General features: G+C 39.4%; 1 protein-coding gene across 2 annotated transcripts in view; it reads right to left on the minus strand.

Moving 5' to 3' along the window:
• Positions 1-27,949, minus strand: part of TBC1D14 (TBC1 domain family member 14) — a 62,431-nt gene that overhangs the window by 23,716 nt on the left and 10,766 nt on the right. Inside the window, exons 3-6 of one of the 2 annotated variants that reach the window (XM_040064135.1) lie at positions 19,644-19,764; positions 4,905-5,023; positions 2,350-2,432; positions 219-336 (exon numbers count right to left, since the gene is read on the minus strand). In XM_040064135.1, the coding sequence (XP_039920069.1) occupies positions 219-336; positions 2,350-2,432; positions 4,905-5,023; positions 19,644-19,764 (441 nt within the window). Of the gene's footprint in view, positions 1-218; positions 337-2,349; positions 2,433-4,904; positions 5,024-9,080; positions 9,187-19,643; positions 19,765-27,949 lie in introns of those variants that run through there. The other variant, XM_040064136.2, reaches the window with a different exon arrangement.

Here is a 27,949-nt window from a genome sequence, read left to right on the forward strand (position 1 = left end):
AGCCTTCATTAAGACAAGTAATAAGGCTTAGCACCACATCACTTCCAATCACCTTGTAGAAATAAAGATGTTGCTTATTTCTTTTGTAGCTGTCCAAGAATGATTTTCTAACAAAAGTTTCCAAGACCATTTAAAAATTATGCTTCTTAACTTGCAACTTCTCTTCAGGATAAAGACTGCAATTTTTAATTAAAACTCAATATAACATACTGTCTTACATAGTTTCCCAGTTGGGCAAGATTTCATTGTTCCAAGTTAAAACAGCATTGCCAATGCTGTCTTCCAGTTTACAGCGTTCTTCCAGTTGTTTCTTTCTCTTCTGGGCTTCTTTAAGCTCTGCAAAAAAGGAATTTCCTTTTTAAGTTAATAAAACCAGTAACTAAATATTCGGTTAGTCATGGCTACGCAACCAGGTAGAGCACACTGTGTTCACCCTAAAGTATAGTGGAATGTTCAGATTCTGAAAATTCCCAAGCACACATCAAGCTGAGCAGTGATTGCAAATGTGAATAAAGAATAAACTGGAACTGTAAGTTTCATTTTCAACAGATGGGACAAAGGGAATTAGATAATGTATGATTTCTTTGACTCTTCAAATCTAATCACACTATTAATTTTGAATTAGCACCTCAGACAGCCAACAGCCTCACTTAGTAGAACAGGTCAGAGTATTTCCTAATAAAGCCCCACCCCCCTTATGGCAGACTCAAAACTACAGGCCAAATGGATACAAATTTTAATTTTGTTCTCATCCTTCTATTACAATTTGGGTATACTGCCAAGAAATCACAAGAGCCGCATTTTTGAGGCTACTTCACATATGGGTAATCTAAATGTTACACATCCCAAAAGGAAACCTTCAGTTCATTAATAAGAAAACATATTTCACATATTTTGCAGTTCTGAATAATCACGCGGGATTTCTTCCTGCGTTATCAACTACTGTTTTTTCCACTGGCAAATTTGTTAGACAAATGCAGGCGGTGTCTACACAGGACATGGGTGTGCATTCACATGCTGCCTACAGTATGAGGAGGTGCTCACCTGGCAAGCAGAACTCTCTGAAGAACAACAGCACCCTGCACAAGGTCCTTGGAATGGACACATTCTACCTGATGCGTCCACTTTAGACCCCCACAGAAGCTGTGCCTGAGCAGAACCATAGCAACTGCCTCATAATGTTTTCAGCTTTGATACAAGCTCTGCAAGCCTGCTGAAATGCAGGCTTTCAATTTTTCTCTAAACAACAAGAGGGTGTTTACAGTCTTTGATCTCCTGACCTCCAGACAATGTATTGCTCTGCAAAGCTGCTTCCCTAAAGCATTTGGAGTGGCTTTAGGGAAAATGGGTTTGTCATGGTATTTATCTGCACAGAATGACATATTCCAGTTCAATGAAGACAGCACAGGACCTGGTCCATCACATAACAATCATTCCATTTTCCCCAAGCCACCCACCCTACATGCAAAGAAAGAACAGGGAAACTCCTTTAGACTACACATGCAGTAGCAGATATATTGAACAGGAATCATAGGAAGTTAAAACTTCACTGGTAGGTTTATAATGTCCAAAATCACAAAAGGATACTTCTGTAAGTGTGTCAACTGCAGAACGCAAGTAAGTCCTGTGTTCATATACCCTTTTCACTGTTTCATATGGTTCAAGGGTCTGGCCAGCAGGAAAAAAATACTTCCAGTAGCTGCCACTGGATGCAAAATCCAAGTCTGAATCTCCTACTATTGCAATGCTTGTTTTTAATTAGAAAACCCAGATGGTCAAAAGTATCAGTCAAAAGAAACCACTACCATCACCTCTACCTCATGTTCATGGTACAGTGTCAGTGTTACTAAGACATCTCTGAATAAAATAATCAGGCAAGAAACTATGAGCAAATCCTTGAGAAAGCTGTAAATTTTAAGTGAGAGATTATCAAATTAACATAACTGCATACATTTTCCTATGTGGAAAATTATGTGTTTATGAACTACAGCCTGAACAGGTTGTCTCCAGTACAAAACTGACAAACATCCTGCAGTTTTAAGTCCAGTCTTCACTAATTTTACCAACAATCTACTTCAATATATTACCAAGTTTTTAAACCCACAAACAGACACCACTCTAGTTAAGAGTTATGGATTAAAAAATTATTTCCTGCTGGATTCTAGGACCACTTTCTTTTCTGCTTGGGGCTGGGCTTTTCAACAGAAGTACCTTGGCTCCTCTCTCAGGAGTGATCCTTCTTTGAGAGGAGGCAGAGATCCCTCACATTACAGAGCAACAGACAAGTGAATTCCAGGTTTAGAAATACTCCTATACTTTTTTTTCTCTGAAGACAAGAAACTCCATCACCTCTTTTTTTTGCTTGAACCACCATTTCTTCGTACTGCTGCCTGTGTTTCTGAGCTTCTTCTGCTGGTTTTGCAGGAAGGTTCCTAAAAAAATAATATTTACAGTTGGCATGACTATCTAAATAAAATTCTAGACACTTCTAAACGAAAAGCACACTCTGCTTCTTGTCAAAATATCCAAAGAGCAGAACAAAAAATCCTTGGAAAGAACATTTTTTTTGCCAGAGTCAGCAGAAGAGAAGAACACTGACCAGCTATGACTACATTTATACACAAAATACGCTGAGTAATTTCCTTACATTTGGTAATTTCAGCATTTTTATTATTAAACCAACTGAACCCATAGGCTGATCTTCATAATGAGAATTTACAAAGCTGGAGGGTTTTGATTTGAACTGGTAAGATACAGGGCTGTACTCTTCACTACTGTTCACCTCGTCTAGGAGTTACATCCACAACCTTCTTTACCCACACATAATGACTCCCTAACCCAGCCTTTTCCCCTCTGCTCTCTGAAACCCCATTTCTATTTTAAAGACTTAACTCCTTCCCCTCTCTTCTGGAGCAACAAGTGGCACTGGAGTCATCCTCAATGTTCTCCACTTATTAATACTAACAACACATTTTGATTTATCATTAAGGCTCTGCCATACAAATGCATGTGTTCATATCTCAGAACATTTGACCTTTCAGCTAATCGTATTTGTAATTAACATAACCATACGTATCTCTTACAACTGCAGGATCAGCAAAACATCAAAACAGGAAATGACTGACTATTCAGTTCTTCTTCATTGTAGAACACTGTCTTTTATTCCTAGAACAGTTTATATCTTTGGTTAATAGAAAAGCTACGTGAAAATCCACTTTCATGTTCCTGGAACATGAAAGGTGCCACACATCAGGCAGATGACAGCCCCCAACATCATTAATGGTTAGCATGCATTACTGTTTATGAAACCACAGTGCCTGTAATGTACACATAACCATGTGATACTGGCCTATGAGTATTTTTCAAAATCAAGATCATTACTAGAAAAAACAAAAGTAAATTTTCACATTGGGAAATGTTAACCACAGAGACCAATCTGTTTTTCCAGTTTCACTTTGATCTGCATCTTTTTTTTGAAATCCAAGTCTTTAGAAATTATTTAAATTAGGGGAAGTTTGGAAAGGAAAACCAGATTAAATAAGTCAAGCTTTGCTAACTTAAACTCTACCACTCAAATTATTTGCCCTATGTCTTCACATTGCCAACATACATGTGAGATGATGTTTAGTATCGATTAAAATTCAACTAATACTTTTTCCAGTTGAAGCTAGAGGCACTATGGAATGTTTATTGATTTTTTTTATTATGAAGTTTTACTTAAGCCCTACAAATGAGTGTGAAATCAAGGGTGGGTATTTTGAAAAAAAAAATAATCTCAACTCCACTTTTCTGTCCCATTAGACAAAAGAAGTGATGAGTGATGCTTCAACTGACTTAAATTTTAAAAATACCTTTCTGCTAGGAGTTCCTCACCCTATTAACAGTAGGAAAGAAAGCAAAATCTGAACTTTCTCCTGTAATGTAACACAAATTCCATCTGTTTGAACACTGTACTACTCAGATTATCCCACAAAAAAAAAGATTTTTAACAGACAGGTTTTAAATACAACAGATAACCTAGTATGTTTTGTTCCCAGTTGTACATAATAAAGGTTGCAATAACAAATAATCACTCTTGCATTTTTCTACATCTCCCAATGTCTTGCCACACAGCCCATCAACCAAGCCAGAAAGTTACTTAAGTAACCCAACAATTAGACTACTTTGATACGAGCATTTTTCATACATGTTTGTTGATGAAAACACAGATCTATGTTATGCCACACCAATGTTCTATGTTCTTCACACCAAAGCATAGCTATACTAAAAGTGCAGATGTCATGCCCATAAAGCCAGATCACATTCATAATCATAAACTAAGCATGAATTCGTGTAATTCAGGAGAAAAACAAGGCAAAGCAACTGCCGGTAAATCGCTTTGGAGTCAGTCTGCATATGCAAAGATCTCCTAGCAGTAGAACATATGAAACAACTCATCAAGTGCTTGGCAACCCTTACAATGTGATGCTGAACTCACTGCAGAGCAATCACCATACTGTTTCATTATTTATGGAGGTGTGGTCTTTCTCTGTGTAAACAGGACACTGTACTCTTGCTTCTCAGTTTCTTTAGCATATACCAGCTTTGTTTGTATGCTTAGGTTCTCTCATGAAAAATAAAAATCCCTTAATCATGTTTAGGAGCTAAAATTACTCAAAATTAGGATAGCAGAGGTTTAGTTAACTCTGTTCACAAAAAGCTATTGCTCTTATTATAAAGTTCCTTCTGTTTGAAAAAATTTTCTCATAATCAACCCAACTTCATATTCACTAGTCTGAAAAAAAAAAATCTACCTTAGATTTTAAATAATCTGTTGAAGTTAGAGTAAGCAAATACACTGAGTTAGAAAATCTTTGCTAGGTTAATTTTAAAGAGACCCTCACTGTGGCACTTCCAAAACTTACGCTGGTCGGTCCTCTAAAATGAGTGCTGTAGTGGAGAGTGGTTCAAAATCGAGATTCTTCCTCACATTCTGTTTAGGAGAGAGTGGTCTCTGAGCTCGTCCAGTTTTTTCTTCATATTCCTAGAGAAGAAAAAGACAGGGAAACTTACAAGAGTGGAGAGCACCAAGATGATGCACTGGAGAATTTAAAAACGGTTCTACAAAAATCTTCAAGATAATGCTTTCACATCTCAGCCCTACTACAGTCCCTTTGAAACTTTTCAAGCACAGCAACCTCAACATTGAAAACGATGACAAAATTTATACTCAGGAGTAAGTCTTGATGGCTTTTTCCATTCTTACTATTTGTAAAAGCATCTGAAGTTCCTCTGGCTGACAGCCTGCTTTTACAAAGTATTACCAAGAAGGACTTTACAAATAGCAGATACTATCTGAGGTACAAAAATCGGACCTATTAAATTTTTTTTTTCATTTACATGGTTTTGAAATTAAAGTCAAAAATCATCACAATCACCATGTCTTAAAATCTTATTGTAGGATTTCTCCTATCCAAGCTGTTTTCATATGCAACAGCTCAACAATTGGGAGAGGAAAAAAATTAAAATCAGCGTTAGACAGAAAGTCCACACTTGTTACAATGCTTTGCACAATCCTAAGTCACAACAGAGCATACCATGTTAACCTGTGTCTGTAATCAGACGCTGACACACTGGAGCAAGAGTAGCAAAGAGGCATCGAGATGTCAGGGTGTGGAGCAAGTGCCATGTGAAGGGAGGGCAAGAGAACCAGGCTCGCTCAGCCTCCAGAGGAAAAGGCTTTGTAGGGAGGGGAGGTGAGGGCTGGGACAAGTTGCCTGAGATGTGACAGAACCACCCGACCTTGAAAGCATTCAAAGCTCAGGTGGATGAACCCTGAGAACCTGGTTTGAGCAGACTCTGTCCTGAGAGGAGAGTTAGCCCCTCAGAGGTCCTTCTACCCTTAATTACTGCATCACCCTGATCTACAGGAGAGGACTTGGCATTCAGGTACCATTTTATTTTTACTTTTCCTGTAAACAGTGGTTTAAAAAGTATACTAAAACTGTGACCTAATGAGACAAAACAACCTTTTCACTTACAACTTCCATCTATTTTAGTGCTTGAAGTATTACAGCAAATATTAAGTATGCAAAGTATCAGTGATACACAAAAAAACAAACATGGTCAAACAATCTTATAGAAAAATCACATCCACATTATAACTACTTCTACATTCAACTTTATAATGATTCTTGCCACTTCCAAAACTCAAAGATTTTCATGCACAGCTTTTTTATACCCTTTTATACCTAAAAGAAAATTCAGAAAACCACAAATGTACACTACCAATGAGCACTATGAAGAGTGTTCCAGCCATAGACCTTTTCCTGCTAGCACAAAGAGTCCTGTGGTTGGTACTCCTTGCTTTCTCTCAACCTAATCTCTCCATTTCATCAAAACTTCCTTGGGCAATAGACACGACATTTCCAACACAATGAGGTTCATTCAGCAACTAAAACGGGATCCATCCCTTCCAGAAAGGCCATCTCCAATCACATCTTTACAAAGGGGATAGATGAAAACAAGACATGATGCAATGAATGCGCACCAACACAGCCTTGGTCTTCTACTCTGTGTTGTACAGTTCACTTCTAGTTCAAACTGCTTCTGTGGGACTCGTGGGTATAGGTCTGTGCAGCCCTCAGGACACAGAAAATCCTTGTTTTTCCTTGTCTATTAACCGGCCACTGCCTCAACAATCAATCCTATGATGACTACATTGCTGTAATGGGAAATACGGTCACAAATTTGGAATGTCTGGCTCATTAATACCAGCTAATACTGCTATGCATGACATCAGTTTGAAAACAAGGAAAAGAACCAAGAAAAATGCACTTAAACTACAGACTAGTACTTAGCTTTATCAAGTTAAGGGACAGTGCTCGTGCTGACAAAGTCATTCACTAAAAAAAAACCTCCAGAAAGAAAAGAAGCAAAAAAATACTGTAAAAAAGGTATTGAGATAGAGGACCTATTCAGAAAGCAGAGGCAGTACAATGGTCACTTGCACAAACAACTAAGAGTGACCAGTGTGTAAGTGCACCATCATAATGGGCTTCAGCTGCAGAGTAGATCTGCTGTGCTGATAGGAATGAAGCAAATGGCTTTTCTTTCTCACAGTTTCTGTTAGTAGACTGATGTTCTAATGAGCCCTTTTTCACAAATTAACATAGCCAAATATTAACCTCTCTTACTCCCTAAAGCATCTCAGAATTTGACATTAAAACACACGCACCTAATGTTTATCATAGTAGAAGTTCTAGAAAAACAGCTTAACTTTCACTTATGAAAATTTTATTCAGGGTCTTCTTTTACTGAAAGCCAAGTGGAGAGCAAAACTGTTTTTGGAAGGTGAGGAAAAAAATGCCCACACTGGACTGCAATGGGATTTTTATTCTGTACACCTAAATTGATTTGGTTTAGCAACCTTTCAGCTAATCACAAAGTTCTCCAGACCACCACTATGCATGTTCTTAAAAGAATTTCTTAGTTAAGAAAATGTTTTATTTCTAAATAATGGACAGCTAGTTACAGTATCAGCACATCAGTACAATTACGCAAACCTCTCAAAAGAGCCAAAGCCCACCCTGCATTTCAGCAAGTATTCACTGGTGTTCTGCTCAGCACTACCCTACAGCAAAAAAGCCAGACCAGCACAAAAATGGGAGTGGCACATTTGATCAGATTACAAATATGATTCCTTTGTAGCAATTTCATCCTTTTCAGTGGTAGCCAAAAAAGAATAAAAATGTCCCTTGGTGATATTACCTACAAGACTGGTTTTTATTGAGGGAAAATTTAAAAAAAAAACAACCAAACAAAACCTCCCACCCCAATTCACCACCCCACCCCCCCAGAAGAAAAAACAAAACCACAAAACCCAAACAACCCCAAAAATTACAGAAAAAAAAAAGCTCATGAAAATTATCTTTTACTCCAGTGAGAAGAGAATGCAATTTCAGAACACAATGTATTATACAGCAATGAAGCACACTGAAGCCTCCACAAACTCGTATTAAGAGTATCTGCTGACTGAGCAAGCACAAGTATTTGCACATACAGGCATACTGCAATAGGCTGAGCTACACAATAGATCATTTTAAGCTTTTTCTTTTAAGCCGGACTCAAATCTCTTACAGGTACAAATAAATCAGGATCTGTTTAAATGCTATGCTGCAATTAGGGGTTACTAACCGGATACGGTTGCAAGTTAATTTTAGGATCAACTCAGGATGAGCTGACCGTTTACCATTTAAAATACAGCCTTATCGCTGGGATCATTTAGGCTTTCTTCCAGGTTTCACCTTTAGCTGTTCACAAGAGCTGAACTAGGGTTTGAAGATGTTCCATAAGAACGTATTATAGATCAAAGCACTGATTTAAATAATCCAAACCAAACAAAGAAAACCACAGAAACACGCCTCCCAAAACCAAGTTTAATTCTGGGTGGAACCTGCCAGCTTTGCAGTTAAGATGCAAGAAGCTCTGACTGTGCTGATCCTTCTGTAATTCTTCAAGAAAGAGAAGGCAATCTACAAAGGGATCCTCAACAATCTCTACCGAGAGACGCAAATAACCCTCTGGAACACAGGGCAAGCGCTGAAAGACCAACTGCTCTACCCGGGAGAGCGCTGTGTGACTTCCCACACGCCCCGAGCCTCCCCAGACACCAGCAGCATGGCAGAACTGAACGCACAAAACACAAACTGCTCCATCAAGGTCATCTAGTTCTGGTCCTGCGTGTTTAAAGGCAGCCACTTCCCGACGAAGCCGAATATGAAATATTCATGTTGGGTGCCGGAGCGGCAGACGCCAGGGCTGCGGGGCTCCGGCTCCACGGGGGGCACTGCAGGGCAGCAGGGACGGCCGGCACAGCCGGGGTTCCAGCCTGCAGCCCCCACGCTCCGACGCCCCGAACACCCGGCGGGGCTGCGCCGCCGCCTTCCATCCCGGCGGAGTCTCGCCTCGCACAAAGAGAATCCCCTTCCCTGTCAGCTGCTTCTCCCCCGATTCGGCAAAACGGCCGAGAAGCGGACGAGGCCGGGTTCACCGACACGCCTTCAAGTCCCCGCCCGCCCGGACCCCCGCGCCCCGCTCACCATGAACGCTGCGGTCCCTCACGGGCGGCGGTGCCGGAGCCCCATTGCCCGCCCCGCACCGCGGGCCTGGCTCCCGCCGCCCGGGCCCGCACGGCCTCGCGGGCCGCCCGCCCGCCCCGCCCGGGCCGCCTCCCGCGGGTGTGTCCGGCCGCGCCGCCCCGCCCCGCCAGCCGCGCTAATCACCCGCGGAGCCGCCGCACACCATCGCTTCTCTCCGCCTCGCCCAGCGCTGCCTGGGCACGCACGGCTCCGCCCGGAACACGCTTCCCTCCTCCCGGGCCGCCTCGGCAGCCCTGCCCTGACCGGTGCACATCCGCGTCCGTGACGGACGACCCAAACCTCGCACAAGCTCGTCTGCATTAGCCGCAGTCTTTGTCAGCTCATCGTTACGGGTGCTGGATTGGGACGCAGCTGCGTTACTCAAACACTGTCATCTCTCTCCTCCGGTTTCCCACACTGCCGCTTCCCCTCCCCGCGTCCCTGGCTCCAAGCCAGGCGTTTGCTCGCACCGAGTCCCACTGCTGTGCCTTGCTCAGACAGCCTCGGTACATGTCCGAAACGCAAGAGCAGCCAAAACTCACCAACCCCTACATCAGTGCCGAAGGAACAGCAGCAGTGCTGTGCTTCCTAAAGCATAAGCATCTTTTCAGTACCACTCATGTTTTGTCCACCTCTGACAGCTCTAGGAGATAGATATATAAATCTCTTCTACAGTCTGGACAACTTCCACGTTATCTTTTGCTAAATATTTTCCCCCAATCCAGACAGAATATCAGCCTTAATTTTTCTTTGTCCAAAGTCTCTGTTATTTAACTCAATGGAGACACCCAAGTGGTTGTGGCTCCATCTTTGGTAGATCTGCATTTTAAAATATTATCTATTGACCTGCAACTGTTGCCATTTTCTCAGCTCTGCACTAAGGATTTCATATTCTTAAATATGACTGTGGTTTGCAGCTGCCAGGGTGAATCGCTCATGATCTTTATCAAAGTCTGATCCTCAATCCCAAAATGAGCAGCAAGGACTGGCCCAAAAACAGCCAGCCACTTAAGTATTCCTCTTCCCAAGCGTGGGTTTGCAGAAGTTAACTTATTTTCTCAGAATTGTCAGGTGTTATATCAGCTATTGTTTTCAACCTGTGACTATTTCTATTTCACAGATGCAGCGATAAGGTGCCAAATACAGAACAGCTCACTGTTTCAAAGTATCTCGGCTTCATTCCCAGCACCGCCAATTAGTTACAGACACCTGCCATCCAAACATCTCACGTAAGAGCACAAGCCAACACAGCTCATGCAAAACACTACAGGCTCCTAAAGCTAATGTTTTATCTCATGAACTACCTGAAACGAAGCTATTGCACATAGCAAGAAACCATTCATGTAAAATTATAGCTATTAACACAGGCAAAAAGCAGCTCCTGAGGAAGAGCACCCTTGGGTGGGCAGTGGTGTTCCTGCAGCAGATTGTCTGTGCTTTCATGCTGAAAATAGAACGATATTGCAGCTCTTCTGCAAAGCACTGACTGGGACACAGGGATGCCTGGCGACACAGGAAGATACTGTGGGGTGAAAGAGAAGTACTCCCTGTAATTCAGACCACAGATGGCCACATGTTACAGTTGGCAGCAGTCACTATATTTAGGTTGCTGGATTTACAACAGTACCTGAGTACTTAAACAGGTTTTGTGCAAGATTTAATTATGTTTTCTTTTTTCCACTGGCCTCACTCAGCATATGGAATAAGAACTGGACCAGAATTGCACAAGCAAAAAGAAAACTATTTTTTCCTGGTTTTTAAGTCTTACCACTACCTCAACAGTGTTTCAATGTTCCCTTCCATTGTTTCATGGCTGCCTCACACATGTCCATCTGAAATCTCTTACCTTTTCTAAAGGAAATAGTTTACCAGACAAATTTCAGCTGGTGCACACCCAACACTTCACTGCCCCCAGCCCCTCTTTTGGCCCCTCACACCATTTCTGTGCCACCATTACACAGCCACGTGACTTTCAATATGCTGGACTGGGGAAATGATCCCACCAAAATCACGTCTTCTGTTCTGTTCCATTAGTTTGGTTACTTTGCAATGCCTGCTGTGGGGCAATGTCAATGTGAAAGGAAAAGGAAAGGAATATGCAGCAGGACTACCAGATCATGAAATCTGTGATGATCTTTGGGTTGGGAAACTAAGATCTGATTCTTCACATGGCACCGGGCCATCAAGTAATAATTATAATGAAGACTCTTACACATACAGTAATCAAAGAGAATTTAAGGAGACTGAAAGATCAGATTATGATACTATCCTTCAAAATTTAACAGAGAATACATGTTTCTGAGTTCAGATATTACACTTCCAAACAACTTCTTAGGAAGCTTTTTATATAACTTAAAACCAGAACTATTCTGAAATGCACTTAATTTAATAGTTACTGATGTAACAACCTGAGAAATCAGAATTGCATACTCATCCTGTACCCTATAGTGATCTCCCAAACTCTACAAATAATTAATGGCTCAAGAACCATCAGCCCTACTTGTTTTACACAGCTCTCTGTATGCGTATGCATATATGTTTAATCCTCTTACATTAAAGAAAGGATACCTGAGCAGAAGATAGCAATGACATGACAGAATTTGACAGTAATAACATTATATAGGTGAAGTTTTATCTTCTACCAGGACATCTTTCTCATCTTCAGTACCACAGTATTCTCCTGTTCCATACTTTACAAATTAGGAATGCCTAAGCAATGTAAAAGATAAGATACTATGGCCAGGCTGTGAGGAAAACCTCACTATTTGTATGTAACATTTCAAGTGCTCTGAAATTTGCCTCTTTTCCCCTGAAAAGCATCTACTTCTTCTTACAGATTACAGGGAATACAGAACCTGGGCTGGCAATGGATGTGATCCCACACAATCACACTAAAGTTAAATGAATAAAATAATTCATATATCTTACAGAAAGTTACAAGTAAAGAAAAAGAGTGAGAAGCCACATACTCTGTTTTCCAGTCCTGTGCTCCAGCCCCTGGACTATTTGAACAATTTTTCCACATACATATTTTTATAACATCGTATTTTGAGCAATGAAGGCATTAGATTAAGGAACATTTAAAACCTAAGCACAGACAAGGCTAGGTTAGTTTTTCCAAGAAAGAATAACAGTTTGCTGTTTCAAAGTTTGTGGCTTCCAGTCATACAATGTGCTATGTATCAGATGGTTCTCAACCCTGGGTTCACATTTCATTTGTCCTATACATAAATAATTTAAGTGGATTTTGGTTATATAAAGTGACATGCTTCATTAAAAAAAAAAATAAAAAATTAAAGTACTCAGAGACAAAGCATACCATGAACCATGGTAAAAGCTGAAGAACAGCTTTTTACTGTCAAAAACAGTGTACTGTTATGAGTGACTCCAACATGAGTCACAGTAAGAGCAAAAAAACAACACCCTCCTGCTTAGAGCACTGCAAAAGGACACAATTTAATCTGCACATACAAATGTGTACGTGGTTTCCCTAGGTACTGACACTATCTGGTACACGGCAGTGTTAATCAAATGGAAACATCTGCAAGAAAGGCCTCCAGCAGGACAAGCATCTGGGAAATGTCTGAGCAAGAGAATACAAGCTAAATGGTTGTTTTATTTTACTGCTATTTTCTTGTGAGCATCTGTCAGAATAAAACACTATAAACACCTGCTTTCAGCATATCCCATAAACATCAATTCCAGGGACTGGAATTCCATTGGATATGGACTTCATGTGAAAATGTAACTTTCCTTAATCTGTATGCCTGCTCACTGATCTCTTCACCTCAATTTTCTGTAGTCTCACCATCATACCCTTCCAAATAATCTCTCAGCAAATTTTTCTTCTGACATTTCCCATTAGTGCTGATGTTGCAGAAAAAAACATTACATTTCCTATCTGGTCTCAAATAACTCTTACTGTGGCTGAAGGTCATGTCAGAACACAACACTAAAATAAAAGGACTTTCCATGCCACATCAACCCAATGCTGACACCACTCTGAAATGGCCAAAAACCCAGGTTAACTCCAGGATACAGAGGAAAGGAGTCACAGAAATATCACATTTCATCTTGCAACTTCTCAGTTGCAAATACCAACACTTGTAATCTTTAACACAGTGCAAAAGTCACTCAGGAATGCCACCCTACTTTGCAATGCACAACTTGTGTTTTATGCAGTACAGAGATCCTCCATGGCACACAGTCACTATTACTGCTCCCAAACAGTTGTCTTTGTAGGTAAGCATGTGCACACTTGTATCTAGCTCCATGACTCCAGCATGCACCCCAAACTACTGTAGGGAAAGAGACTTCACTTGATACTTTTAACCATATTCTACTTCTCCCCTGTTTTCAAAATCTCTCTGTTAATTTCCCTTCTGCTTCCTCATCAAGACTTGGGCATCTTTAAGTGTCTCCAACCTCTTCAAGTTTGATGCTTGTCTGCCCTTGGAAATTGCAGAAAAATAAGGAAATAAATCCACTGCATTAAAGCCTCTGAGTGTTTTGTGTGTTTTTTCCACCCATGTTTGCTCCTCTGATCCCTGAAATTACCTTTGAAGCTGGTGCCAATTTCCTACATGCCTAACAAAAGCTTCTTTTATACTCATACTGATAGTGTGTGCCATATTCTCCCTCATCACTTGTCCAGATCCTTGTGCATTCTTTGTTTAATTTTACAAAAAAAGAGAACTATATCAAAATGTCTTCATCAAAATGTGTCATCTTCACAATTTAAGGTTTAGTGTTGACAAGAAGAAATTGTAGGTTTTAAAGCTACGAACAAATATATATATATAAAATATGTGAAGGAAGGCAACATACCTTCATAGTGTGGCTTAAAGTGATGACTATTTTCAGGTTTTAGTATGCATGAAGTTGTTTCCATGGAACTCCGTCTTGTTCAAGTGACAACTTCTCAATAGAGCACAAGAAAATTATGTGGAAATACTAACAGGCATGAAAAATTTGTAATAAAATCAAGGTGAAAAATAGGATCAAGAGTCCTCAGAGAGAGAAGGAGAATGAGAACATAAAACTGGCTCATCTTCCTTCAGAAAGACAGTTCAGGAAAAAGCACAAATTTGGCTTTTCAAAATCCTTACATCCATATCTTCAGGGTTTCCAGTAACGCACAGTCCCTCCATTCGTTTTACAGAGCTAAAGCATATCAGCTTTGTTTGTTATTGCTAGTGAGCACGGTATGAGTTAGTCTTTCAAAACCTGCATCTACCTCCATTCTTTAATTTTAGATGAAGTTTGAGATGTATAAACTGGAAGACAGACAAAGAAAACCTTTGGGTCGAGTTTCTTGGGAGCTTGCTTCTGCTTAACACAGAATTAGGGCAGTGAACTCTAGCAAAGCTTTCTCAATTTTATACGTCAGCAACAGAAATGTTCCAGCCTCCAGTTAGAATAGGCTGTTCCACCACAATATTAAGGGGCTACACACCTGCTTTCAAAAATTTATTGCCAGCTTTGCTTCACAGCAATGCTGTGCCAAGTGTTTGTGCAATGCAACAGCCAAAGGCACGTGGCATTATTTCCAGGCTTGTTCTCTACAGACATCTATTTTCATTCAAAAACTCATGAAGGGAAGGGGGCAGTCTGAAAGACTCCTGTGTGTTGCCAGTGGAAGGTTACGACAAGGAAAAAAGCTTACTGACTACACAAAGAAGTAAGTGTGTAAGTATCTTTCTATTAGCACTGGAAGACACACAAATACCAGTTGCATGATGAATTCTTATTTAACACAAATGAGAATAAACTTCCACTGATGTATCTGCTGTTCTGAAAAGTTATAATCCTTGGCCTCAACATTTTAGAGTTAGAAAGAGTTGTGTACTTGATTCTCAAAAGTCAATCATTTTTCCATGAATTTGTGGCTTCCTGCATTTAAAAATAATCTTGCGTTATCTGTGTTCATAGCCCAGTTAATGCTAAGTATCAACTTGGGCTACACAGTAGTTGTCCCTGTTGCAACAAAGAGAACTGCTTCAAAATTACTGCACTTCCCCCAAAATATACCACCAGCATTGAAACATACCCTGCAGCAGAGACCAGCAGCTGACATTGTAACTGCAGTACCAACTAACCAAGCTTATACTTCTATTTAGTATCTTTACTGCTGAAAGCAGATACTTATACTCCAGCACTGCCTGCTACACCTCTTCAGGATCCTTCTAGCTCCCAGGGCTTTTCATCACCACAATTTACTGGGCATTCTATAGAGTGAAAGTAAAGCTAAAATAAAAGCTTTAAATCTGGAAAAGGAGGAAAAAACCCTCCTACTTCCTTTCAAAAATACTTTGTAGCTTGTCATAGCTATTTAAACCAATACTCAAAGCTTACTGTTTTCTATCAGTCTGATAGTTGTAACATATCCTGTACTTTCACATGTTGTTAACATATGGGAAGAAGTTCCAAATGTATCAAAAGCAGCACTTTGTCAACTGCACTCCACTAGATTTTGATACCTGACTGGGTAATATTAAATGCTTTTATTATTAAAATACTCAGGAACAATCATTCTGACAGTATTAAATCACCCTTTCACTTACCATGAATGGAAGTTACTACTCTTGCCTTATCTGTTTAAATGTGATAGTATTTTTGTTTGAGGCAGGTGATTTTCAAGACAGGACAAGGGCAGCACACTCTGTAGATTAATACAGCCTACTGGGATTGCTGAATGATCTATTTTGCAGTGTTCTTGTTGGGGGAAAAAGACCTTTTAGGACATGAACATTAAGGTTTCTTTTGTCTACTTATTTTTATTTACCTTCACAAAAGTTAGATGTCCTTTAGATATGGTTACAATAAACTGGATCAGAAGGAAAGACACGAAAGAGCTGTGTATTAAGGCAAGTTGCAAGTGAGTTACATTCTCTTTATTTCCAGAGAATGTAACAATAATAGGCATAAGTTAGACTACCCACAGTAACTACACCTTCTTACACTGCACTTGCTTCTTGTTAAAAAAAGGAACTCTGCCACACAGATCTAAATCCTGCCTTTCTGAAGGCTGACAAATAGAAATGAACCCAACAGTGAAGAAATAGGAAGTGACTCATTTACACCCTTCGTCTTCTCATGCAGAACACAAAAAAAGGCACTACACAGTTTCTAGCTTCAAAGTGGCAGTGAAGTCTAAACGCAAACACTCACCCTATTGGCAGCAATAGCCATCAGTCACAATGCCTTTCCCAGGCTACCCAAAGTCAAACTCCGGATGAGCAGAAGACAGTGCTCTATCCAAAGCTGTAGCTCCAGCTCCTGCCAGAACAGGCAGCCAGCCTGAACCAAGCACTTCCCTTCCAAGGGCCCTGAACAGGCCATGTGGAAGCAGTAAAGCACAGCTCAGGCAAACGCTCAGAACAGCTCAGTATTTTTAGCCACTGCTGGCCATCGGCAGAGGCCACGGATGTGTGGAGTGGAACACGAGGCAGCGGCACGGCTTCCACCCGAGCCGCTCGGGCACGTGGAGCTGCACAGAACCTCCACACAGCAGCAGCCTGGGGACTGTGCTCTGCTTTGGGCTTTTTTCAACCTGGAGAAAACACGCTGCTCATAACCGGAGATTTTATCACTGCCTAAAGCAGGAGTTGTAGTAAAGTCTTTCTGTATTTCTTGCTGGATGCTGTTGCTTTAAAACTCTTTTCCACCTAACAGATCCAAGCCAGAAAACAGACTTTGATAAAACCACTTCATCAACTAGGATTATAGCTTAAATCAAGTAAAAATTGAATTGAACTATAACGAACTCAACTTACAAAGTTTTTCCTACTGTAATGTTATAAGCTTTACTGTTAATCTTGTAACAAAGCATCACCTGTGAGACAAGCAATTTATTTTCCTGTTTCAAGAGCTCATTTTCACTTTACCATGGGCTGCAGAGTGAGCCTCGTCAGTACAACTGATTTTAATTGACTGGAATGTTGACACCCCACATATAGCCATATCCTAATTATTACAGAAAAAACGTTTGGGAAAATTAAAACCCCCAAGTTAAAAATCATAGTAATTCTTAATTATTAAGGAACTGCCATTAAAATTTTTAAATATTCCAACACGGAATGTCAGCAAATGAGATCATAAAATATTTAGACCTGAACTTTTGAGTAAAGATTGTAATTGAAAGGCCTCAAGGGTTAGATGTGCTGAATTTTACTAATATTGAAACTTTTAAAAAACAAAGATATTCCATTCAACTCTGACTGGAATTCATAGAATGAAAGCTAAATTGTACAACCCTCATAGGGTCACAGCACACTTGGAAGGGGAAAAAAAGACCCCAAACTTGCTGATTAAAAATTGATTTTGTTACTATAGAAAAGAAAATTAAAATAAACACACCATTTAAAAAAAAAAAAAAAAAAAAAAAAAAAAAAAAAAAAAAAAAAAAAAGTAATTCCACTGGGGAAGAAAGCTATAACATGTCTCCAGGATATAGCCAAAATCTGGCTTTCCTCTATATGCCTAATTCTTTTAATACACAAAATCTTAACAGGCCACCTGCAAACAAGTTCTGTGAAGACAGATCACATAAGACACAACCAAATGATAGACTGATTACCTCGTCTTGAATTTTTAAAGCAATTTCTTTTGAAGAGCAGTCACTAACAAAACTCGGGGGAGAAAAATTGTTGCAAATAAATGGTATTTACATATACTTCCATGCTTGTCAAACTTGAAAAGAGTTTCTAAAAGAAACAGTGGCTGCAAAGCCTAGCTCAGTTCTGCAGTCTGCTGGGACAGATGAGAATTTAACTTCAGTGGTTATTCTTGGTGAGGTGCTGTCATCTTACTTAGTGCATTTTCAAACATCAATTGCAAAAGCAACTCGTAGAACCAGTTCTGCTCAAGCAGAATTCCTGAAGAGAACTGATATAAAAGATTAATCATGCAAACCTCCATTGCAAATGCACTTCCAACTTCTCCAAGATTACTCATTCTGACATCTAAGTTTTAAAACATTTAACTGGATAAAAACTACAAAAGCTCTCAGTGATCCAGTAAAGCAACCCAGCCTGAGCATATACCAATATTGCTTCTTCATCAAAAGACTAATACTCATGTATCTATTCAGCATTAAAAACAGGACACCTGAGCTGGAGTGATTTTAATTCCTACATTGTTAAAATACAGTATGATGATGCTATGTTGTATATACACTTGTGGAACAAGTGAGTGCTGTCAGAAGAGTTTTTACAGGGCTTGACAAAAGGTTCGTGTGCTCAAAAAGCCTGTCTGACCATTGTTTTGGTGAGGGGTCACCTAAATCAGGTTGTGCTTTTACATGTCAGTGAGGCTCAATTAGCGACTTACACCACTACTCACGACTCAAAGTCTACACGTCAAAAATAACTTCAAAAAAAGCACCAAATCATTTCGGAAGGATTAATTACTGTTACCCAAGAGGCACTGGAGACAATTGTTTTAGACTTCAATTTTTCCAGAAACTCACTAATGGTTGGATGCCATACCACATAATTTAATAGCGACTGTTTTGTAACAAATGTAATACAACTATTCAAAGCATACCTAATGTAAGATAGTTTGGATGCAAAGGAAAAAATATTCACAGTACCAGCAACAACCACAAAATGTTAATAAATTATCTACCCACTTATTAAGGAACAGGCACTACAATAAAATACACTGCTTAATGTCAGAGTACTGTACTTATTGTGCTTCTTCAATTTTGTCATCAAACATCTTTGGTGAACACTTCAGAACGATTAATTGTGTCAAGACAAGCTGTAGATAAAATCTGAATGGTTGAATACAGTGACAAGTTCAAAAAGCTGCCTCAATTTAACCTTAACAGCCCAACTACAGCTAAGAACAGTCACACAACACGTGGATTTCCAGAATGCTTTACCCTGAATGCTTTACCACAGTCCTTCAAATCAGCATTTGCATTTCACACACAGCAGCTGGTTTGGAAGTTTTACTACATGGTCTCTTTCCATGCAAGCATTACTATTGCCACAGTCGTTTCAACAAGGAAGTGACAACTGAAATACAGAAAAAGCTCCAAACATATAAAAAGGCTACATGCAATCCAAAAATCCCAGATCAAGTCAGACAGGTTGAACGAGGCTGTTTTCTTGTCACTGAAAGAGCAGCTCATGAACTACTGACCACATAGCTGGATTTCACAAGATTTTTGCCATTTGATTCAGTAGTCAAGAGCTTGGGTTCATCTGTAGTAGAACCAGTTCTCTGAAATGTTGCTTTCAACAATGTTGGAAAAAAGTGAGCTGCATTTAGATTTTTGTTATGTTATGACACAATAAGGAAGGCTCTTCATGCCTCATGTACTCAGTGTAATGATGAAGTAGAACACATTCTTCTGAACAGCACTGTTGTAACAGAAGTAAAATTCCAACAAAGAGCCTTTTCTGGTACTGAAATTGTGTGCAACTCACAAACAGGCTGCACAGGCCTATATACAGATCATAAACTTAACTGGCTTCTTCATTCACCATTAATCCTAACACAGAATTTCAAAAATACCTTTTGTATTTTCTTTGGGTCTCTCTGTAAGTTTTCTCCAAGAGGTACTTTTCCAAACAACTTCCATCGCACATCATTTTGTTTTTCAAATCTTGCACTCTGCTTTCTGGTAAACAAATTCCTAAAAAAAAAAAGAGTTTTATTAAGAAAAAAGGTTGATTAATCACAATAAAAGAAGGATGAACATTTGCTAACCTTATGTACCCTAATCATATATTCCAACTCCTCTTGTGGTTGTGCTGACAGTTTCCCAGCTTCCAAAGGTACATCATGCAGTATTATCACCAAACCAGGCAATGGACTTTGCTAAAGTATAACTTATAGTAGATTAAAAAAAAAGTTCACTTTCAGCTTTTCAGAAAGCAGACAGCAGTTTTAGTGCTCCTGGAGATCATTCAGCCTCACTCTTTTGAAAAAAGACTAAGACACTAAACCTCTTGCTGCACAATCTTCACCCACCTGTTACAACACTTTACTACCAAAAATCACAAAAACTTTGAAGACATAGTACCCTTTTACTGTATTTGATCTGCTTTCACAAAAGATTATTTTTCTAAGTAAGTTTAAAAGCAGCTGTCAAAACACATTAATTCTGAAGTCTCTCTGAAATGTCTAATATTTACCAGCTTAAACACTCTAGGAACAGTTATAAAGCTAGATGTAAAGCCACTGAAAATTGGATTCATTGTATTGACATTGTTAGTTTCTAATCATAAAGTGATTTGCCAAACTTGTATCTTCGCACCACAACTACTTTTTCCAAAACTGGACATGCAGTACAGACCAGTCTTCATGCTTTTGATACTGCTCAGCTCCTCCAAGGGCACAGCTATTCTACCCCCATGGCTTGCCTGCATTACTAAAGTAACAAATTCTCTTTTGTCCTACTGTCCAGTTTATCACATATTCAAATACGTCCACGTTAGTTCCATTATTTACCTACCTCCAGGCAGGCTCTTCTGGAAACTGACTATTGTTTTTTGCTGCCTCATTTAAAAGGAAAAAAAAAAAAATCCACTGAGACAAAAGCATTTTTGCTACTGCAATCAGCAGGCATATCCAGCACCTTCATGCCACAGATGCTTCCATTCTGACATTACTGCTTTTCCTTATAGTCACCACCTTAATGCCCTGTGTGTTCGCCCATCAAGTACAGATTGTTTCCTACATAAAAAGTGTGATGGTTTGGATATTAGATACATCGAGCTTCACATCCTAGAAGAGCTGAATACAAGTCTGCAACAGGAACAACCTAGGCACTAAAAAATTGCTTTTTCCTGGTCATTTTATATCAGATGCCATGAACAGAGATAACATTACTGAAATACAAGAGATACACTTCATATGTGAAAAAAAAATTGAGGTTATAACATCAAAGTGTGCTGAAATATATTATAAGGTTAATAGTATGCACTGCCATCCTTAAATATGCATATGTTTATACAAATTATCACATGCTTCTATATCACAAGGGTACAGTTACCTTGAAATTCAATCCAAGAACAGATTATCATATTAAAAGAACAAAGTGTTTATGTACAGAAACCACGCAAGTCAATTACAACTGATGCCAAAGCTAAGCAGTAACTGTACTTCTCCAAAACCCTTTCAGCTATGCAGAAATTGTAAAGTAACTAAAGCCTGAGAGGATGGACCTGTATCATCTTTTGGAGACAGCTACATGGGAAATAAAATACAAAAACAGACAGACAAGAGATTCATTTTATACATATATGTACATATTTAGTCCATTTAAAATGGAGAAATATCAAGCAAGTTCTATGATACCTCTAAGAATAAACAGGAAAGCATAATCTACTGCATATAAATAGGATATACAATGCAAGACAGACTGGCTGTTATTGCAAAAGGTTTTTTTTCAGGTTGTTACTACTTCAGAAACAAGCAAATTCCAGACTCCAAACCATCTTCAGAGAAAACAAGAACTTCTAGTGTCAGGGCCACTGGAAGAGCCCCATAAGGAGGCACATCCCTGTGATAGCTCTGTGGACATTCAAAGCCCTTTGCAAGTAAAAGGCCTTCACACTTCATTAACACTGAAATAACACAAAAATTAAAGGCAATTTTCTCTCTGTCTCTATCCACATTAAAGGTTGCTAGCACAAGTGTATATACAAGCAACAACACTTTCAGTCTCCTCTGAGGGATTTTAAGAACAGCAGTAGGTCTTTTCCCTCACAGCAAAATAAGGATGAATTGGAATGATAAATTGTAACAGCTCTCTGCTGCAAGTGCTTGCGTAAAACGAACCAAATCTGAAAAGCCAATCTCACATGCTTCCTCTCAATTCAATTCCAGAATCCTAACTACCCACTTTCCCTTTAGAGGCAGTGTCATAATAAATAATCTTTTCTACAGCTCATCTAGCAGATGGCACAGCACTTGTTCAGCTCACTCTTCTCTATCCCTACATTCTAGGGCACCAGGCATCTCTTTCTCCCTTTGTGCTATGTCAGGGATTTCCAGTAAAATTTTAATTTAATATAAATACATATATACATACATATATATACATATATATACATATATATATATATATATATATATATTAAACTGAAAGCAGCAGGCATGGTCAATATACAAATTTCATTCTGTACTGTCCTTTTCCTCAACCCTCTGTCTGGGCCCAAGTCCCAGTGTTTGGTTGATGTCCACACACTTTACAAACTCCAAGAAGTCTCAAAATCCCCCGAAGGTTTAACATTATCAGCAGCCACAAATCAGCACAATCAGATGTAGAACAGCAAACTACAACCGGTTCTTGCTTTGACCAAGGACACACATCATGAAACCCTGATCTGCTCCAGACTGAAACACACCCAAGGTAATATATGACAGGATGTCATGGAAGGAGCAGAAGAGATGCCTAATTTGCACTTATTCTGAGAAAACTTAAGGGAGAAAAACAACCACACTATTAAAAAACAAACAAACAAACAAACAAAAACAAAACAAAACAAAAAAAAAACAAAAAAAAACACCAAACCAAACACAAAACCACCACCACCACCAAAAACCAACTATGGAATGTTCTTTGGTTCAATTTCTACAGTTTTGTAATAAATAAAGACAACACCACAACGTCCTGATAAAGCCACTACTTGAGATTCCTGAACTGAAAGTAAACCCTTAAAATATGTAACTGCCTTAGGAGGAAGTTTCTGCCATATATATGTCAGAGCATATAACTCATAGCAAAACCTTTCATTTTTCTGCTGCTACAGCACAAAAAGGAATTACTTTCCTCATATTCTTATACAGCTTTCTTGGATTTTCAAGAAAAGCTCTAATCTGTTTCACTTCTGAGCAAACTCACTAAGAAAAATTCCACACTAAAGGTAACTTAAGAAGATCTTACTAACAGAAAATACACGTTAGCAAGAAGCAAAACTTCTCTATTTGAAAAAACAAAACAAAACAAATGCTAAACAAACAAATCTTTACTCCAAAGATGAGCCCAGAAATTCTAGGGTAAAAGATGTCAAAGCTTCATTACAAGGTAACAAAAATTAATTTGAGATCTTGAATGTAAAAAAGGGCTGACATGCCTTGAAAGAAAAGATTACATGCTCATAATTAGTTCAGTCTCACTGTCCTCTTCACAACTATCAGAGCAAATCATGATGATTTACAATGGAGATACTAACAAGAACATCTGACATGATGCATGATGTCTGCAGTCTCACTAGTGGGGAGTCAATAAAGTGTCATGGGTTACACCTGTATTCCTGTTGTACGTGCTCACTATCTTACACTAAGTATCTGAAGCTGCTTATTTTACAAAAGCCAAGCACAGAAGTTAAATTGAGATGAAATTTCATTTATAAAACTGCTTTTGCACAGTCCCTCTGTTATTTTAATTGAGCTGTGGAGAGGGATTACCTACCTGAAGAGAATTCTAACTCCAGAGTTCCTTTTTACATACAAAGAACATCCTGTGGTAGAGGACAGAGATGGAACAATCTTTTGCTTCAACATACAGATATTGCATCAAACCACTATACTGATCTGCCCAGCTGCCTTTTCTGTGGGGAAAAGAGGAAGTTAATACCAAGTGGCAAGTTTAGCAGTGTCAGGAAAACCTTGTTTCTTTAATAAAACTTAAAAAACAATTCCATTTTGGTTCTCTAAGCACTGCTAAAATAAACTTACAAAATAGCTGCTAATATATGTACTGCAGATGTGTACGTTGCCCCTATTTATGTAGCCTTGTCATGATCAGGCTGAAGCCTCAATCAAGTTTTAAAAATATGGTTCTAAAGACATTAGAACCACATCCATAACAGGTAATCAAGTCAAACCTATCCATATTGCATATGTTAGAGCATTTTCCAGCTTTTGCTTTTAAAAAAAAATCCAGCATCACCACTGAAGCAGCAAATTTATCTAGTTCTGTCCAATTCTTTTTCCAAAAAGACAAGAGGTCTGCAACACAACTGCCAGCAATTACTGCCCCGTGAGGACCTGAGAGCAGCAGCTCCACAAGCATTCACAAGGTTTTTTTCCACATTTCCCCTGTGCTTTGTGCCAAGCAAGGTTAGTCACTTACGTGAAGTCACCTCGTAGGAGGTCATTCCTTTCCACCACTTCCCCCCTGCTCAGTATGCAAACCTATCCACTACAGCAGCAGAGACAGCGCTGCCAAGGTTTCTGTCGCCAATTTCCTCCAAGCCTTGAAGTCAGCTGCAAAGCTCCTTCCTGGAAAGTCTCAAAGTCTTCTCAAGCCAGGCAGGCTCAACACTGAGCCCATTCAGATATCTCTGAAGTTTGGTACCACCAGAGTCAAGGAGCTGTTTCTCTGGCACGCGGCACTGGAACAACAGGAAAAAAGGATGGGCCCCCACAGGATCTGTCAGAGGGAAGAGCTGAGCAAGGCAGGCACAGACACCCACTGACACCTGCTGAGGCACACAGACACCCCTCTGGACTTCCAGGCAACACACAGTATTGTTTTACCAGAATGCCCAAGATATACCAGTTTACTGAAACAAAAGGGTAGAGGAGCTTTGGATTTAGGAGTTTTTACAACTAAAGCATTTGGGTTATTCAGAAAATCTGAATTACAGCTTTACTGATGTGATTATTTTGCCAGAGCTCCTTAGATGAAGTTCTGCAGTACTTGAACTACTGGCATGCAGCACAGAATCACAACTGCAAGCAATAGAAAACTGAGATGGCATATGCTGCTCTGTGGTAGGCTAACACTGACCTAGCAGAGAGATTACATTTGCAAGTAAATGGGTTCCTTACTCCTAAAAAACAGCTGGTGTACAGAAACATGTATGAAAATGGTCTAGAAGCTGACCCAGCTCATGCAAACTGATGCAATTTCTTATCTGCATTTAACAAACACTAATATGCAAATGCAAGTAAATTTTTGTTACAAATTTTAAAAATACACATATTATCTCCTGCTCTCAAGATGCATGCTCCAAATTTTAATTAGTCTTTCAATTAAGGTTATTTTCAGAAGACAAAATACATCAAATAGCCATGCAAATTAACTACTAGAAGGACTTACCAGTCTCATGAGCAGAACAGATGCAAAATAATGACAGTGGAGAAAGTTCAAAAGGTTCATTTTTGTAGAACAATTTTATCTTGAAAGACAATTTTTCAAATGAGTATCAGACTCGTATGTGTTCTTAAGAAGCAAGAAAGAAACAGAGGCAAGTCAAAGTCCATTTCAGCTGTTTCTGAAGGAAGACCCTGAAACTCCCCTGACAACTCTAAACTACCCAAGAAGAGAGCACCAAGGTCTTGAGCCCCTCAGCCTATCCAAGGTTAAGTCCATGTATAGACTTTAGATAAGTAAGCAGATATTAATCATAAGAACCAGGTAAACCCACACCGAGCACAAAGGCACCATAAGAGATGTCTCCACAGACATTACTCCAAAACACATCCAGAAAACAACATTGAAACAAGACATTTTAAATAACATACAGCATCTATTAAGCAAAAAATAGATTAAGATAATTTTTATTAAATATTTGCTGCACTGTCAGCAAAAACATCCAGTCACCTTATCTGCTGTGGTATTAACTCAATTAACACTATCTAGGAAACATTCCCAACAATATTCTTTTCTTCTCATCCTCCAATGACCTTTTCTATTCTGTACTAATCATAACTTTTGCAACTTACCAATAAACTGAAGAAAGATTCTCACTTCTGTATGTTCTTAATTTGCTCACTTAAAAAAGACTGAGAAAATAAACCTTGAAAAACCAGCAACACATTCTATCAAAGGAATTTTTGTTATCTGATTAGTGGAGGAAGAAGACTGACACATCAATCGTGACGACTGGAGAACTGATGGGCTTGAGAAGGCATAGTTGTCAGGAGATCCACCAAAGTCTCCTGAAATGCCCTAAATCTGCATTCTCCAAAAGAAAAGGCCAACAATCGGTACCCATGACGCAGTAACACTGGTCTCTAGAAACAATTCACTAGAAGCAGTTCTTACATTCCCTCCTCTCAAACCCAGATCACTTCTCAGTCAACCTATACATCAAAACAACCAACAGACAGAACATCATCAAAAAAGTTCAAGTACTGTGGCTGCGGTGAAGAACCTCCATAAACAAGTCAGAAGTTATGCTTTGAATAAAATTCCAAAATTACATACAAAAGCAGGTTTTGCAGAACTTTGTTTCTGGGAGATTGCCAAAGGTCAGACTAAAGGAAGAGCAGTGCTTGGTTTATGGATAAACAAATCAACAGAAATAGTGCCAGACAGCCTACAGGTTCATTTAACTATGAAAGAGGTAACTAATCACAGGACTATGTTTTATAAACTCCTACCACATTTTATAAACAAACTTTTCCAACCACTAACATTCCAGCATGTTCAGTAAGAATCAAAAACAATAACACTTTACAGTGTAACAGATACCTGCAGGTCTGGAAAAAAAACCACCTCCACCGTTGAGAGAAAGAGTAATACAATAAGTTAGCAGTACAGGATAGCTTGCCATAGAGGACCTTGGAAATTTCTCAAGATTTCTGGGGAAAAGAGCAGAGTTTAATAAAATATTTATCAAAACTACAGTATTCTGCATTTATCTTTCTTCTTACAGGTTCCCCTCATTTTACAGGGGAACAAAGCAGCACTGACTGCACTGAAGTATCCAAGGCATGCAAAAATAAATTGGGCAGTAATCCTGCAAGTTTAGCTTCAGGACTGGTTGGAGCAAGCCAAGAACTATTTTGCACATGGATAATGCACAGTGCTGGTCTACCATACAAATACTGAAGAATCCTCAGAAACTGGAGTTTCAGCAAGTAGAGACTGTCATACAAAACCAACACTCAGATCCAACTGTAATAGTAAAGAATTTTTGTAATGAACACAACAAAAAATTGTTGTATTATCCCAAACAAAAAGGGAAAATAAGGATTGCAATTAATTTACACAGTTTCAGTTCAACACCTAGTGGACAAAGTTCAAAACTTCATTCTCTGGATAAGACAGGAATTCTGTCTTAATAAGACAGAAAACTGTATCATACTATTTTCAATCTTTATCAAAAGCAAAGGCTGTCACCTTTGTAGAATTCCTACTTTTCAGCTGTGGAAGATTTGCTTTGAGAGAGAATGCTTATTTCAGAAAATTCTGCTGATTTCTTCTGTTTCACACAGAGCCGTGGTAGTAAGTACAGGTGGGGAGAGGACATCTAGTCTGTCAGTTCCAGTAGACAGAGTGGCTTTCAAATAATAACTATCCAAAACCACATTGTGAAGACTGAAGCACCTTTCAGCTGAGCACACCTGAATGCCTCAAGCGCTGCTGAAATACTGCTGCCAGCACTCTGTGTTACACCACCAAAGCATGAGCTCGTTTGCCCTCCTCTCCTCCCAGCCCTTCCAGCTGCCTGTTATTGACAATTTGCTAGAAATGCACCCAGCTAAAGTAGCAAGGAAGGACAAAACTGCCACTAGATTATTCTCTTCCCTCCAACAGGGCAGTGAATTCTGTGGGGCCAGGCAACTACAGCACTTGGGAACCCAGCCCACACAGGGCAAGGAAGCAGCCTGTGCTGGGTGGCTGTGCAGGTTCCCTCCATCAGGGGCTGGGTTTCTGGAGTCCTTGCCATCAGCTTCTGGACAACTCCACCTGGAGCTCAGTTTGGTTTTGTTCTTTTGTGGTTTGAGGCAGTGAACTTATATCTGCCCCCACAGTGTATCCAGCTCCTTCTGTTCCTCTTCCTACACACTTCAGTCCTGTCCTCAGCCTGTCTCCTCCTGAATAGTCAATACTCTAAGAGGCTTCATTGAACAGA

The sequence above is a fragment of the Hirundo rustica genome, chromosome 5 (assembly GCF_015227805.2).
Source record: "Hirundo rustica isolate bHirRus1 chromosome 5, bHirRus1.pri.v3, whole genome shotgun sequence".
In the NCBI taxonomy this organism is placed as follows: domain Eukaryota; kingdom Metazoa; phylum Chordata; class Aves; order Passeriformes; family Hirundinidae; genus Hirundo; species Hirundo rustica.